Source organism: Podarcis tiliguerta, assembly GCF_965153285.1.
Source record: "Podarcis tiliguerta genome assembly, chromosome: 9".
NCBI lineage: Eukaryota > Metazoa > Chordata > Lepidosauria > Squamata > Lacertidae > Podarcis > Podarcis tiliguerta.
The window spans coordinates 75068388-75082428 of NC_139542.1; the positions used below are offsets into that span (position 1 = coordinate 75068388).

The 14041-nt window shown below is 49.1% G+C and overlaps 2 protein-coding genes across 2 annotated transcripts in view; both read left to right on the forward strand.

Annotated features, from left to right (window-relative positions):
- LOC310657902 (uncharacterized protein) overlaps positions 1–14041 on the forward strand; it is a 139095-nt gene that overhangs the window by 113001 nt on the left and 12053 nt on the right. The gene's annotated exons all lie outside the window — the stretch shown is intronic.
- Positions 4032–14041, forward strand: part of PSTPIP1 (proline-serine-threonine phosphatase interacting protein 1) — a 50605-nt gene continuing 40595 nt past the window's right edge. Inside the window, exon 1 of the mRNA XM_083399107.1 lies at positions 4032–4278. Within this exon, the coding sequence (XP_083255233.1) occupies positions 4246–4278 (33 nt within the window). The 5' untranslated portion in view covers positions 4032–4245. The remainder of the gene's footprint in view (positions 4279–14041) is intronic.

The window sequence follows — 14041 nt, forward strand, 5'->3', positions numbered from 1 at the left end:
GTGGCTCAACTACAACTCCCATCCTCCCTGGCTATTTGCCATGCTTGCTTGGGTTGATTGGAGTTGTAGTTCAGCAACATCTGGAGGAGCAATGATTACTGGTTGCTGCTTTATATGACTGGCTTTATTTTGGCTGGCTCAGTTTAGTGTGGCAAAGGGTCTTCTGCAGAGGAAATCCAACCTTAGAAGTCTGGTTCTCCAGAGTCCAAGCAGGCCCAGCACAATTCTGGTGAGACCAGAATTAGACCTGCAACTTCCCTTTATACTGGTACAGCGGTGCTGGGCATAGGGGGCGCAGGGGGCTTTAGCCCCCTCAATAGTTTGAGGCAGAGGGCCCAGCACCCCCCAATATTCAGGGAGCCAACACCCCCAGCCACCACCAGGCACCCTCCGTGTACCCCTGCCCCCGCCTGGGACCCCAGGAGCTGGGAGGGGGCTGGGACGAGTGGAGCTGTGGCTGGGTGTGAAGAAGATGCTTCAGCAGCTCACTTGCATCCCGGAGCCAGGCTCTGGTGGGAGCCTGTTGTGGGGTGCCTAGTCACACCCCCTCCAGAAGATGCACCCGGGGGCCCCCATGCTACACCACTGGTCCCGGCGGCCAGTCCCAGTCCCCAGTCTAGCTGCTGCAGGCTCTTCCTACCTTATTGCCTTCACTTAGCTGCCATCCTGCACTGACTTAAAAAGCCCAGGGAACAGCAAAGCAGGTGTGGTCTCTTTGGGGAGCCAGCCTATTTGCATGGTCATGGTAAGCACCTGTGAATGTGGCCTGCTTCTAGGCTGGAGCGAGAGAGAAGGGCAGCAGCAAGAGGATCCTCGGCAGGGAGTTCTGGTGCTCAGCCTGGGCTCTCCACGGGTGCCCAGCCACGTCTGCGGTGGAATACTCACGGAAAGGAGAAGGGAGTGAATGGGGACAGGGTGGCAGCAGAGGCAGCAGCTGCTGTTTTATGTGGATTAGCAAATTCTGCTTGCTCCATTTTGTTACAGCTGTAAGATGGGAAGAAACAGCCCAGTTCCTTATTTCAGGAGCTGCCAGTAGATAAGGCTCGCAGGCACTGCTGAATAGACTCATTGATTTCATTGGAGTGACACTGGAGGAAGTGGGTTTGCATGACTGGCTGCTAGAGGAATAAGCTCTCCTCTCTTAACAGCCTCCACCCCTCCATTTGCAGGTGAAGCAACAGGCCTTTCAGGCTGGTCTGGAATAGAAAAATATTTGCTACGCCCTAGACCAGCCTTTGCCACTGTCCTCCAGATATTCTGGACTAGGACTCAGCTGTAGCATCACAGGAACTGCAGTCCAGAACATCTCTGGAGGGGGCAAGGTTGGCAGAGGTTCCCCCAGGCCAAGGCAGCCCCCATCCCCGCTGGCTTTTCCTGCTTAGGGAATGGGATGGACAATAGGACAGAGTGAGATTAGAAGAATATACAGTGGTACCTCGGGTTACAGATGCTTCAGGTTACAGACTCCGCTAACCCAGAAATAGTACCTCGGGTTAAGAACTTTGCTTCAGGATGAGAACAGAAATCGTGTGGCGGCAGCAGGAGGCCCCATTAGCTAAAGTGGTGCTTCAGGGTAAGAACAGTTTCAGGTTAAGAACGGACCTCTGGAACGAATTAAGTACTTAACCCGAGGTACCACTGTATATTCACAGATGAGACTGGCTTCTTGAAGCCAGCATCTCTCCCTCCAAGGCACAACTTTTCCTGCTGCTTCTCCCACTGCAATTGGCACAAGCAATTTGGAGAATGGGATGTGCTGTGGAAAAGGAGGGTGGTCGGACTTCAAGCTTGTGGAATTGACTTTGTTTTCACTCGAAATCACAAGGCCCACAAATTGGAGTCAGGGTGCAAAGTATTGGTGTGGAGGCAATTCCTTATTGTCCCCCATGACTGATACTCAGTTCATGCCAGGGTAGTCAATGCAGTCCACTCCAGATACTGTTAGATTAGAACCACTCCAGATACTGTTAGTTTGCATAGGCAAACTCAGCCCTCCAGATGTTTTGGGACTAGAACCCCCATCATCCCTAGCTAACAGGACCAGTGGTCAGGGATGATGGGCACTGTAGTCCCAAAACATCTGGAGGGCCGAGTTTGCCTATGCCCGGATTAGAATTCTACCCCCGCCCCCAACCATTGGGTTTTGCTGACTGAGGCTGATAGAAATTGTGGTCCAGCCACCTCTGGAGGGCACCCCTGAGTCAATCCAGCCTCCACTAGTGAAACTGAGCACTTTGATTTAGAGCAATTTATATGCATATAATGTGCTTACAAATGGGAAGGTGGTCTTGTTAAAGTTCATGAGAGGCAGGGAATAATACAACTGATGAGGCAGGTTTATGTTCTGCTTGGATTCTTCCCCCCAGTCTTGGGCTGGCTCTAAGTGCCACGTAGTGCACAGAGATTTCTGGCATCTGTGATAGTGCTGGGGGCTCAGCAGTCACTGTGGTGCGCATCCTCACCCCTGCTCAGTGAGGGATTCTGGGGTGCAACTTGCAGAGCATGTGATGCCCCCACTTCTAGTCCCTCTGAAGCACAGGCGTGGTATCCAGCTGGTCCTTCTCTCCAGCATAACCCAGGCACCGCAAAATGAGTTTTCAGCTCAAAACCGTAACACGGAGAAGGGCCAAAACTAGGATGAAGCATGCGGAGCATCCCTTATTGCCTGCTTGCATTTTTGCCAAAATTTGTGCTCCTTTCTGTTCTCCTCAATTGGATAAGGCTTCCATTTTCTAAAGGAAGCCTCCTTGCATCTGATAGCATTTTTACTCTGCTCATTAACCACGCAGGCATCCTCATGGACTGAGCAGTACCTTTCTTGATCTACGGTATACATTAAAATACATATTTAAATAATATATTCTTGTTGTTTGTCATGGTATTACAACTGTTGTTAATATTTTACATTGCAAAATGCAGGCTTGGCTTAGGGGCATGTTTCATGTTGTTTGTCCCAGAGGCAAAGATCTCTAGTTCTGGCCCTGATTCTCTGATGGAAGCCACTACAGCGATTTTGACACATGCAGGCACTTCTGGCTTTTCAGAGCATCTGATTTTGTTCCTGCTTAAGCTGTTCTGGTTTCTAGTGCATTTCTGAGCCCAGTTCAGAGCACTGCTTGTTATATTGAAAGCTCATCATTAACTACTTCAAGAGCTGCTTCTTAATGGGCATGTATTTTGTACATTGAATTACATTTCCCTTTGAAGATACTTTGGAAGTTTCTTTGTTCTACTGAGCATCTAACTCTCTTCTGCTCTTTGTTTCCAGCTTAGCAACAGTGAAAATGTTTGCCATTTCATTTGAAGAAAGTGCTCGCCAGCTAAATAGCCAGGCAAAAAGCAACCTCTGCTACGTTTTATCTGCAAATGGCATAACAGAGGAAATGATGGTTCTCGGGTCCGTCTGCAAACAGCGACTGAAATGTCACATTTTAAAACTTCTCGCCCAGTGATATTGATGGGAGAAGACTCTCTATTAGTATTCCAGGGACGTTCCTTGTGTGCTACCACTTCATTCATATTCACAGCTGCAATGAATGAACACAGCACATCCAAAAGCTGCATATTGATCCAAATAGGCTAAGCTGAAGCAAGTGCCATCTACCCATTTCCTTAATTTTTATGAGAATTGGAAAATACTTCTGTTATTGCAGCAACTGCTGAGCCTGCAATGTCACAGGTCTGCTTCCTGTGGGTATGATTTGAGCCCAGCACAAAAGATTACCAAAAACACACGCAAACTGCTTTGCACCAAGAAATGCAGCCTCCGTGGTCAACAGAATGGGCCTGCTCTCAGTTTTCTTCCCAGAGTTTGTAGCTTTGTCCATTGATCAGACAACACTTTGGCTTTCTGGGGTGTAGCTAATCTTGTCACTAACCCCCCCCCCAAAAAAACCTGCCTCATTTGCACACAGATGATAGGGTGTTTTTTTGCTTCCTCATTTCAATACTCACCATTTGCCAGAACTGAAGTGAGGTTGATAGCAGAGCACAGGGGTGGGGCAAGAGGAGGGAAAGAGGAAGGGGAGACCTGTGAGGTTTGGGGTGTGCTTTCTCCTTCGGAGTAGCAAGTCATTTCACACTCAGCTTCCTTAAACCGCCCAGAGCTGTTTTGCAAGCTGCAAAAGAGAGCATTCCTCTTTCGGCTTCCGTGTACTTGGCAGCCGGAGCCAACTGGGTTCCTCTCCGTCAAACTTTTGGTGCTGTGGGGAAGCCTGCCCAAAGGGGACCTTTCAGCAGCTCCTCATGACACACCTGCAGTTCAAAGACGCCTTCTGGGTAAGTGCCAACATCTTGATTTTCACCTTCATGGAGATAAAGAGGCAACACTGGCTGGCTGCGGGGTCTGAATTGACCTGGTGCCGCACTCTCACAATTTTGCCTGCAAGTTTGGTTCAGTACATTAGGAAGGTTTTCGGGGCACGTTTGCAAACTGGTTACCACAGGAAACTGCGGAAGGGGCCTCTTTAGGACACCTGAATCCTCACAGTCAAAAGGTAAGGGACTTCTAGGGTCCACTTGTACTATACTTAAAAGAATCACTTATTTCAAACTTTTAATTGCTAAAAAAGAGAGAAGGAAATGAACTCCTAAATGTTTAATTTTTAAAAAATTTTGAACGACTAACTTCTTTCTTGGGGATGCTGGCAGAACATGGGTCTAATGTTCATTGCTGTCGACAGCTCATGTTTCTATTCTTACGTGGTGCTTTTTGTGTTAGATATACAACTTTGCTAGTGCCGCTTTTATTTGGGTGGAGGGGATGCTCATGGCACCACACAGAGAGTGTCTTATGCAAAACCTGAATGTTATTATGCAAAGGTTGCCCCACCCTGGTGCTCAGGTGTCACCCTTGAATATCTTGACCTTTCCCAGTTGGTGGGGGTTGTTTCTAAAAATAAGGGCATGAAGAGCCCTCCTCCGTCAGACCAAAGGTCCATTGGATGCAGCCCCCTGTGATGTCGTGGTCCAGCCAGATGCCTTAGGAAACCAGCAAATGCGTCATGGAGGAAACAGCCCTCTGCTCCTCTTGCTCGCCAGTACTGACATTCAGTGATATACTGCCTCTGAATCTGGAGGGTAAATCCAGCCCATGGTTCCTCAAGCTTGTATCCCCAGATGTTGGACTACCGCTCCTATTATCCATAACCATTTGGCTAAGCTGGCTGGGGATGATGGGAGCTGTAGTCTGAGAACATCTGGAGACCCAAGTTTGAGGAGCACTGATCTATCTAACATGATGAATGGCCTCTTGTTTCTGGATGTAGGGGGCTTCAGGCTATGTTTCTACTCCACTTTGCCTATGGATTGGCCCTCACACTCTGCTATCACAGGAGAAGACTTTTGGTTTGTGGGTGTCCCAGAAGCAGGGACATTTTTCAGAATTTGCCTTCCAGGCTATCATGTCCAGTTAGGAGCTACAGGTCATGGTGTGTGGACGTACCCTGGCAACTTCCTCACCACAGGGCTGGCCCAATACATGTTGTTGTGTCAGAACAGCAAATGGCAAGGCCCTTGCTGCCCCGAGAGCACATAGGGTCCCAAGTGTGGTTATGTCGGGAAATCTCACAAGAACTTCTTTCTGCAGCCATGCCTTAAACCTCTTCTCAAACTTTTATTCTCTATGGGCCTAACTATACGTGCTTCTCATTGCATCTCTTGCAGCCGCATCTTCATTTTCTGTTTTATTTAGCTACAGAGGCAGCAGTGGGGAAGGTGTGGTTTTTATCAGGATGGCAATATACAGGGAAGGGGGCTTTACCCCTGTCTCTGCTGAGCAGGTGCAAGATTCCAGGGGTCTTGGCACGTAACCAGGGTTTGTGTTCCTATGGATTAAGGCACAGTGGAGACGGCAGTGTCTTTTAGAAAAATGGTTTATTTACACATATTTACACCTGAGTTTAGGTGCAGGGGGTGCAGAGCATTCCACCCCAAGAGCGTCTCTTGTTGCTCCCCTCATAGATACAGCCTGCTTGGGCCCAGAGCAGTAAACAGCCAGGCTCCCTGGTCTCTGCATGCAGCCTTTCCCAGCCAGCCCTGCATGGAATTCTCCTCCTGTTCCTCTAAACCCCTTTTATTCCTACGGTGACATCATGCCTCCCAGCAACCTCCCCTCTCCCAGCTTATATCATTGGACACTGAAATTCTAACCTTGACCTCCATCTCTGATCATCTTCCTCTCATGGGAGGAGGGTCTCACAAAACCACAAAAGTTAATTGTTTGTGGACCTCTGGGGAGGAAAGATGGTGGACTGGTCATCGACTGCTTATACAGAGATGAAATGTATTGATTAAGAAACCAAGGTATACCAAAACTCCCTTTTGAGATAAGGGAGTTCAGGGATAAACCTCACATGTCTTCAGAAGGAGACATTCATCATGCCAGAGACAGACGTTTTCAGGGGTGGAGGAACATCTCAAGGAAGGAACATGCACCACACAATGGCCCTTAAATTAGGGCGTTAGGTCAGCAAACCTCATTCTTTTAACTATTCTGAGACTAGAAGTGGGACGTGGGTGGCGCTGCGGTCTAAACCACTGAGCTTCTTGGGCTTGCCGATCAGAAGGTTGGTGGTTCAAATCCCCGCAACGGGGTGAGCTCCCATTGCTCTGTCCCAGCTCCTGACAACCTAGCAGTTCGAAAACACGTCAAAGTGCAAGTAGATAAATAGGTACCGCTCTGGTGGGAAGGTAAACGGCATTTCTGTGTGCTGCTCTGGTTCGCTAGAAGAGGCTTAGACATGCTGGCCACATGACCCGGAAGCTGTACCCCGGCTCCCTCGGCCTATAGAGCGAGATGAGCGCTGAAAACCTAGTCGTTTGTGACTGGACCTAACAGTCAGGGGTCCCTTTACCTTTAAGACTAGAAGTAAATACTAATTGGATTTTCTATCTGTCAGTTAATTAGCACCAAAGAATAGGTGGGCTGCTGGGGGCTGAAAAAACACTGGTTAACAGGCTAGAAAATAAACCAAAAGGTTTAAATTAATTACTGGCGACTTCGAAAGAATACAACTATTCTTTGAGAGAATAGTTGCCCAAGACCATCGGGCACAGCACTGACATCAAACAGGGCATTTACTGATCCTGCCCCGCCTTCCTATGCCCATCCCCCGATGTCGCCTGGTTGTTCAGGTTGGCAGATTCAGAGATCATTTGAGCAGACTTGAGCTGGCGCATGATGCTACAAGAACTTCGTCTGCTACAAGAACCTTTTCCCCCCCTTTCCCCCTCCCCCCTTCCTTTGCCATTTGTTTTAGTCCTTTGTTTCATGATAATATTTAAGTTTTTGCTTGCTTACTGTGAGATGGGACTGTGAGTGGGACGCGGGTGGCGCTGTGGGTAAAAGCCTCAGCGCCTAGGGCTTGCCGATCGAAAGGTCGGCGGTTCGAATCCCCGCGGCGGGGTGCGCTCCCGTTGCTCGGTCCCAGCGCCTGCCAACCTAGCAGTTCGAAAGCACTCTCGGGTGCAAGTAGATAAATAGGGACCGCTTACTAGCGGAAAGGTAAACGGCGTTTCCGTGTGCGGCTCTGGCTCGCCAGAGCAGCGATGTCACGCTGGCCACGTGACCCGGAAGTGTCTCCGGACAGCGCTGGCCCCTGGCCTCTTGAGTGAGATGGGCGCACAACCCTAGAGTCTGTCAAGACTGGCCCGTACAGGCAAGGGTACCTTTACCTTTACTGTGAGATGCTTGATTGTTGTTCTCCTGTTATTTAGGTGTTTTTTCTTCTTTTATGTACGTTATATGGTAGTTCTGTTTAGCTGTGGAATGTTTTGGAGGTTATTTTTTAATTTTATTAATTGGTTTGTCTAATATTATAATAGTAGGCTGATAAAGAACATAATAGTTTCATATAATCAGAGAGGTAGCTGAGGTTAGCTGGCTTGTTCTACTCGACTAATTAGAATTATTGAGTTGTTGATACTATAAGTAGAACAACTAGGCTAGGAAAGAATAACACCAATTGCCATCAATGGAGGCTAGTATGAGGCTTGGGATTGCTACCGTGGAGGGGCGAGGGAGGTATGGTGGTGGGGGCAGATGTTATCGGCGAAGGGGACCGAGATACGGATATGCTTGTACCCCTTCCAATCTGCGCCCCGTCCCGAGGGACGAGGGTAGGGTGTCACTGGTGCTGTGCAATGCCAGGTCTATTGGCAACAAAACCGCCACCCTGAAAGATTTATTTACCTCGCAGGGGGTCAACCTGGCTTGTGTGACGGAGATCTGGGTGCGCGAAGGGGCAACAGTTACCTTACGAGAGATGGCGCCCCCGGGTTTCTCCGTTCTCCACCAGTCGCGGACTGTGGGTCGGGGGGGGAGGGGTGGCATTATTAATCTGGGAAGATTGTTCTTTCAGGGCTCTACCATCGCCATCAATCCCCGGCATTGAATGTGTTGGCCTAGTGTGGGGCTCCGAGGAGAGCTTGGCTGTCTGGCTGGTGTACCGGCCACCTAGCGCACCAGCAGCCACCCTGTCAGGCCTGCTGGAGGCTCTGGCTGGCTGGGCCTTGGAGTTCCCTAACCTATTGGTATTGGGGAACTTCAACATCCACGCTGATGCCACCCTCCTCACAGGCTCTGGACCTGGTGTCTTCCATGGTGACACTAGGGCTCTCCCAATTTGTTTCGGGCCCCACACATCAAGCAGGCCACACACTGGATTTGATCTTTGGCGTAGGTATAGATGTGATCATGTCTCCTTCAATGAAGGTGCCATGGTCTGATCACTACGCTCTGAAAGCCAGGATTGACTTTCCACCCCCACCCTGCTTAGGTGGCGAGCCGATTTGGGCTCGCCCGCAGAGGCTGATGGACCCTGATAGATTCCATCAAGCCTTGCGGGACCTTGCTCCCCTTGGTGACTCATTGACTGAGCTTGTTGAGGGCTGGAATACCCAGCTCCTAGCAGCCATCGATGAGATCGCACCTAAGCACCCTCTGCGATCCCACAGAAACCGGGCTCCCTGGTTTACTGAGGAGCTCTGGAAAATGAAGCGGGACCTCAGATGGCTAGAGCAAGTATGGCGGAGTGCCCGTGACGGAGCCTCAAGAACATCTTATAGGGTTTTTATGAAAACCTACGAGATGGCAGTGAAGGCCGCTAAGAAGTCTTACTTCTCGACCTCCATTGCATCCGCTATCTCTCCTGGTGCAATTATTTACTATCTATAAAGGTCTATAACGTCCCTGGAGGGACAGCCAAATTTAAATAACAATTTGACACACAGCTGTGAGGCATTTGCGAGCTTTTTTGCGGAGAAGGTCCTGTTGCTCCGCCGTGACCTCCCTGCCAATTTGGATACAATAACGAAACAGGAGGCCCCTCGACTGTCCTCGGGTCCAGTATTCGACCACTTTGACCAGATATCCCCAGTCGATGTGGACAGATTCCTCCGAGCTGGAAAGCCCACCACCAGTCCTTTTGACTTGTGCCTGTCCTGGCTGATTAGAGCGTGTCCAGACGAGGTGCGGGCCCCCCTGGGGGATATCATCAATCATCCCTAGGCACCAGGACATTCCCAGGGGAATTGAAGGAGGCAGTGGTGTGTCCGCTCTTAAAGAAAGCATCATTAGATCCCTTAGATCTATCCAATTACTACCTGGTTTCGAATCTTGCATTCCTCGGTTAGGTGATTGAGAGAGCGGTTGCTGAACAGCTTGGTGAGTTTCTGGATGAAACATTGGCCCTGGATCCATTCCAATTTGGCTTCTGCGCTGGTCATGGGACCGAGACGGCTCTGGTCGCCCTAACAGATGATCTCCGCAGGCAGCTGGATCAAGGCGTGTCGGGCTGCTGATTCTTCTAGACCTGTCAGCAGCCTTTGACTTGGTCGATCACGAACTCCTGGACCACCGCCTTACCGACGTGGGGATCCAGGGCACAGTCCTTCAATGGCTGCGCTCGTTTCTCTCTGGTCGGGGACAGAGGGTGGTGCTGGGGGGGGCAACTGTCATCGCGCCACTCCTTGGTGTGTGGAGTGCCTCAGGGTGCAATCCTCTCCCCGATGCTTTTCAACATCTTTATGCACCCCCTCGCCCTGCTTGTCCAGAGTTTTGGGCTGGGCTGCCATCAGTATGCCAATGACGCCCAACTCTATCTGTTGATGGATGGCCATCCTGACTCGGCCCCAGACACACTGACCAGATGTTTGGAAGCTGTGGCTGGATGGTTACGGGGAAGCTGGTTGAAGTTAAATCCTTCCAAGACAGAGGTCCTTTGGTTGGGTCGGGACAATATGGGATGGGGGGGGCAACTCCCATCTCTTGCGGGGGTGCAATTAGTGCCAGCACCGTCTGTTAAGAGTTTGGGTGTAATCTTCGATACCTCCCTCTCCATGGAGGTGCAGATTGCAGCTATAACAAAGGCGGCATTTTTTCATCTCCGCCATGCTAAGCAGTTGGCTCCTTATCTCTCTCGCCCTGACCTAGCCACTGTGATCCATGCGACGGTCACCTCCAGACTGGATTATTGTAACTCGCTCTACGTGGGGCTGCCCTTCAGACTGACCCAGAAACTCCAGCGGGTGCAGAATTCTGCAGTGAGACTCCTTACTGGGTCCTCGCTGCGAGATCACATTCACCCAGTGCTATACCAGCTGCACTGGCTCCCGGTGGAGTACAGGATCAGGTTTAAGGTGCTGGTTTTAACCTTTAAAGCCCTATACGGCCTAGGACCCTCGTACCTACGGGACCGCCTCTCCTGGTATGTCCCACAGAGGAACTTACAATCTTCAAACATCTTGGAGGTCCCAGGCCACAGAGAGGTTAGGCTGGCCTCAACCAGAGCCAGGGCTTTTTCGGCTGTGGCTCCGATCTGGTGGAATGCTCTGCCACAAGAGACTAGGGCCCTGCGGGACTTGACATCTTTCCACAGGGCCTGCAAGACAGCTGTTCCACCAGGCCTTTGGCCAGGGCACAGCCTGACTCCCTCCTTTAGCAATCTTCACAGAACTCTAGCCCAATGGTTGCCATCAAATTGATTTGAATTAATTTTATTGTTGTTAGCCGCCCTGAGCCTGGCTTCGGCTGGAGAGGGCGGGATATAAATAAAAATTAATTTATTATTATTATTAACTGATAAGATAGCTCTGAATCTGCTTTACATTTTCAATTTAGACAGCCTATAAATCTCTGTCTTGTACGTGCTGTGTTGGCTGCGAAAATGAAACAGAGGTTCTTAAGAGGAAGGAATGTGCAAGCAGAGGCAAGTTCCTGGAAGTGGAACTTCTCCCAAGGGGGAGCTTAGCAAAACCCAATGTGGCAAAGCCAACACCAGATGCTTCTCCAGTCGTTGATATCCTACAAAGCCTCCCAGATGAACAGCTGGCAGAGTTAAGATCCGAGGTGCGCAGAACTTTAAGGGAAGTTAGATCTGATCTCTGTCAGACTACAGAATGCACAGGAGCTGTGGGGAAAGATGCGGATTGACTTCTGCCTGAGGATGGGACAGCAGCAGGAGCTGGAGTGGATGGGAGGATGGAAAGAGGAGAAAGGAAGGGGTTTAAGAGGCAATCGGAGATGGCAGAGATGAGGCAGAGAGAGAAAGGGCCGAGGGCAGAAACTGAAGAAAACATGGAAGAAAAAGCCTCTAAGCTCTCAGTGATTGGTTTGGAAAAGAATGGAAGAAGGGTTTTTCCTTTTTTCTTTAAATCAGGATAAAGCAGGACCAACAGGAAATGGGACTGGAATATAAGGAACTGACTATGGTTTAATGAAGACACAAGCAAATAAGTACAGACTATTACACTATTAAGATTTGTTAGAGAACCTGGGGAGAAATTCATCATATTGGACCACAGAAGGACTATTTTGGTCACATAATAATAACTGAAGAGCTACTTTTGGACTTTTTGAGTGGAAAACGGCAAATTTGAGATGCCTGGGGGACTGGAGACTGAGAAAACAACACCTAGCAGACTGAGAAAAGGCTGGATATTAATGCAGCTAGATGGTATCCTGGCATACTTTGAATATTTTGCATAATTGTCATATACATAATCAGCAGCAGAGAGAATCAGAAGATCCTCTTTTCTTTTCTTTTGTTTCTCTTCTTATTTTGTTTTTCTGTTTTCTTTAATTCTTGTTTTCTCTCAGTTAAGTCTATCTATATCTATGCTTCGTTTTTTGAAGTTTCCTATCTTGGATTGATGAAGATGCTTCCAGGAAGGTGATGGATGAATCATAGAATCATAGAGTTGGAAGAGACCACAAGGGCCATCGAGTCCAACCCCCTGCCAAGCAGGAAACACCATCAGAGCCACCAGATGATAGAGAGGATCTCTCAGGGTGGGAGACTGGGGGAAGAGGGGGAAGCTCCCAGGTGAGAGCTGGGATGGCTCACTCTTCTGTGTGTGGAATAAGGGTTATGATATAATTGTAATAGTGGACCTGGTTTTTATTTTATTTTATTTTTAGTTTTCTTCTTCTCTTCTTTTTTATTTTCTTCTTTTGCTTATTCTTGCTTCTGTCCTATTTATCTTCTTTAGATTAGTTTGGCTTTTATTGTATTGTATGTTGAAAACTCTTAATAGAATTGATTTTTAAAAACCAACTAGGCACCTTCCTTTGTGTTACAGGATGGTTCTTCTCCCCAGGTGATTCAGGCTGCATTTCTGCACTGCTCAGCTGTCTCACACCTGGGTGAAGACGGCAAGCATTCAATCCCCTACATTTACTAACTCTAGAACTTATGGGGGGGATCTGGGGGGGGGACCAGGAATTATGGGGGAATCTGCCCCCCCCATTCATAACAGGGACTTTAACCATCATAACTGCAATGAAAATCTGTACTGGCCCGCCTTTCTTGTGATGCAAATTTGGCTTTGAAAAAAGCTTCTACCAGAAGCAACAGAAATCCCCCCCCCCCCAGCAAAACCTAACTGCTTTACTGTGGTCTTTCTAAAATGCAGGTGCCTGTAATTAAATAAATAAAAACATGATTGCAATGTGCAAGAGACACCATGGACATTCTGTGCACTGTTTCTTACGGTTAGTTGTTTCTGTACCTGCCCAGCCCACGTCAGGTGACTTACATAGCAAGTGAAAGCATTTGGTAAGAAGGAAATGCTCTTTTTTTTAAAAAAAAAGGCTGCTAAACAGGAAATCTAACTTTCCACCTTTATGACGATCTACTTTCCGTGCTGTATTCTTTGAACTAGGAAAGTAATCTTTCCGTTTTTGCTGTGGTGGTCTGACTTCTCTGACATCCCGTTGGCAGGGGAAGGGCCATGGTTCAGGGGTAGAGCATTTATTTTGTATACAGAAGGTCCCAGATTCATTCCCCAGCATCTCCAGGTAGCTCCGGGAGAGACCCTGAAACCCTCGATGACCACAGTCAGTCAGTGGAGACCATGCTGTGTTATGCGAACCAGCAGGTCTGTCTTGGTGTAGGTGCCTTTCTGTGTGGGCCTGTGCTGCTCCCAAGTCCTTCCAATACCTGCGCTGGCTACGGCTCCTGGAGATGCGGGGTCAGGCGGATGGCGGATATCCTGTGGAACTCACTCCCACGGGAGGCAGGGATGGCCACCAACATGAATGGACATGTTCATGGAGAAGAGGGCTATTAATGGCTACTCAGACAGCAATGCTTCTGCATGCCTGTTCCTGGGAGCCACAGGAAGGGAGGGGGCTCCTGTGCTTAAGTCCTGCTTGTGGGTTTCCACGGGGGGCATCCGGCTGACCACATTGAGAACAGCATGCTGAACTAGATGGCCCCCCCTTCTGGGCCTGATCCAGAAGGCTCTTCTCATGTTCTTATGAGTTAAGGCAGGAATAGGTAAACTCGGCCCTCCAGATGTTTTGAGACTACAGTTCCCATCACTGGTCCTGTTAGCTAGGGGTGATGGGAGTTGTAGTCCCAAAACATCTGAAGGGTCAAGTTTGCCTATGCCTGGGTTAAGGTAAAGGACCGCTGGATGGTTAAGTCCAGTCAAAGGCAACTATGGAGTGTGGCGCTCATCTCGCTTCAGACTGAGGAAGCCAGTGTTTGCCCACAGACAGCTTTCTGGGTCATGTGACCAGCAGGACTAAACTGCTTCT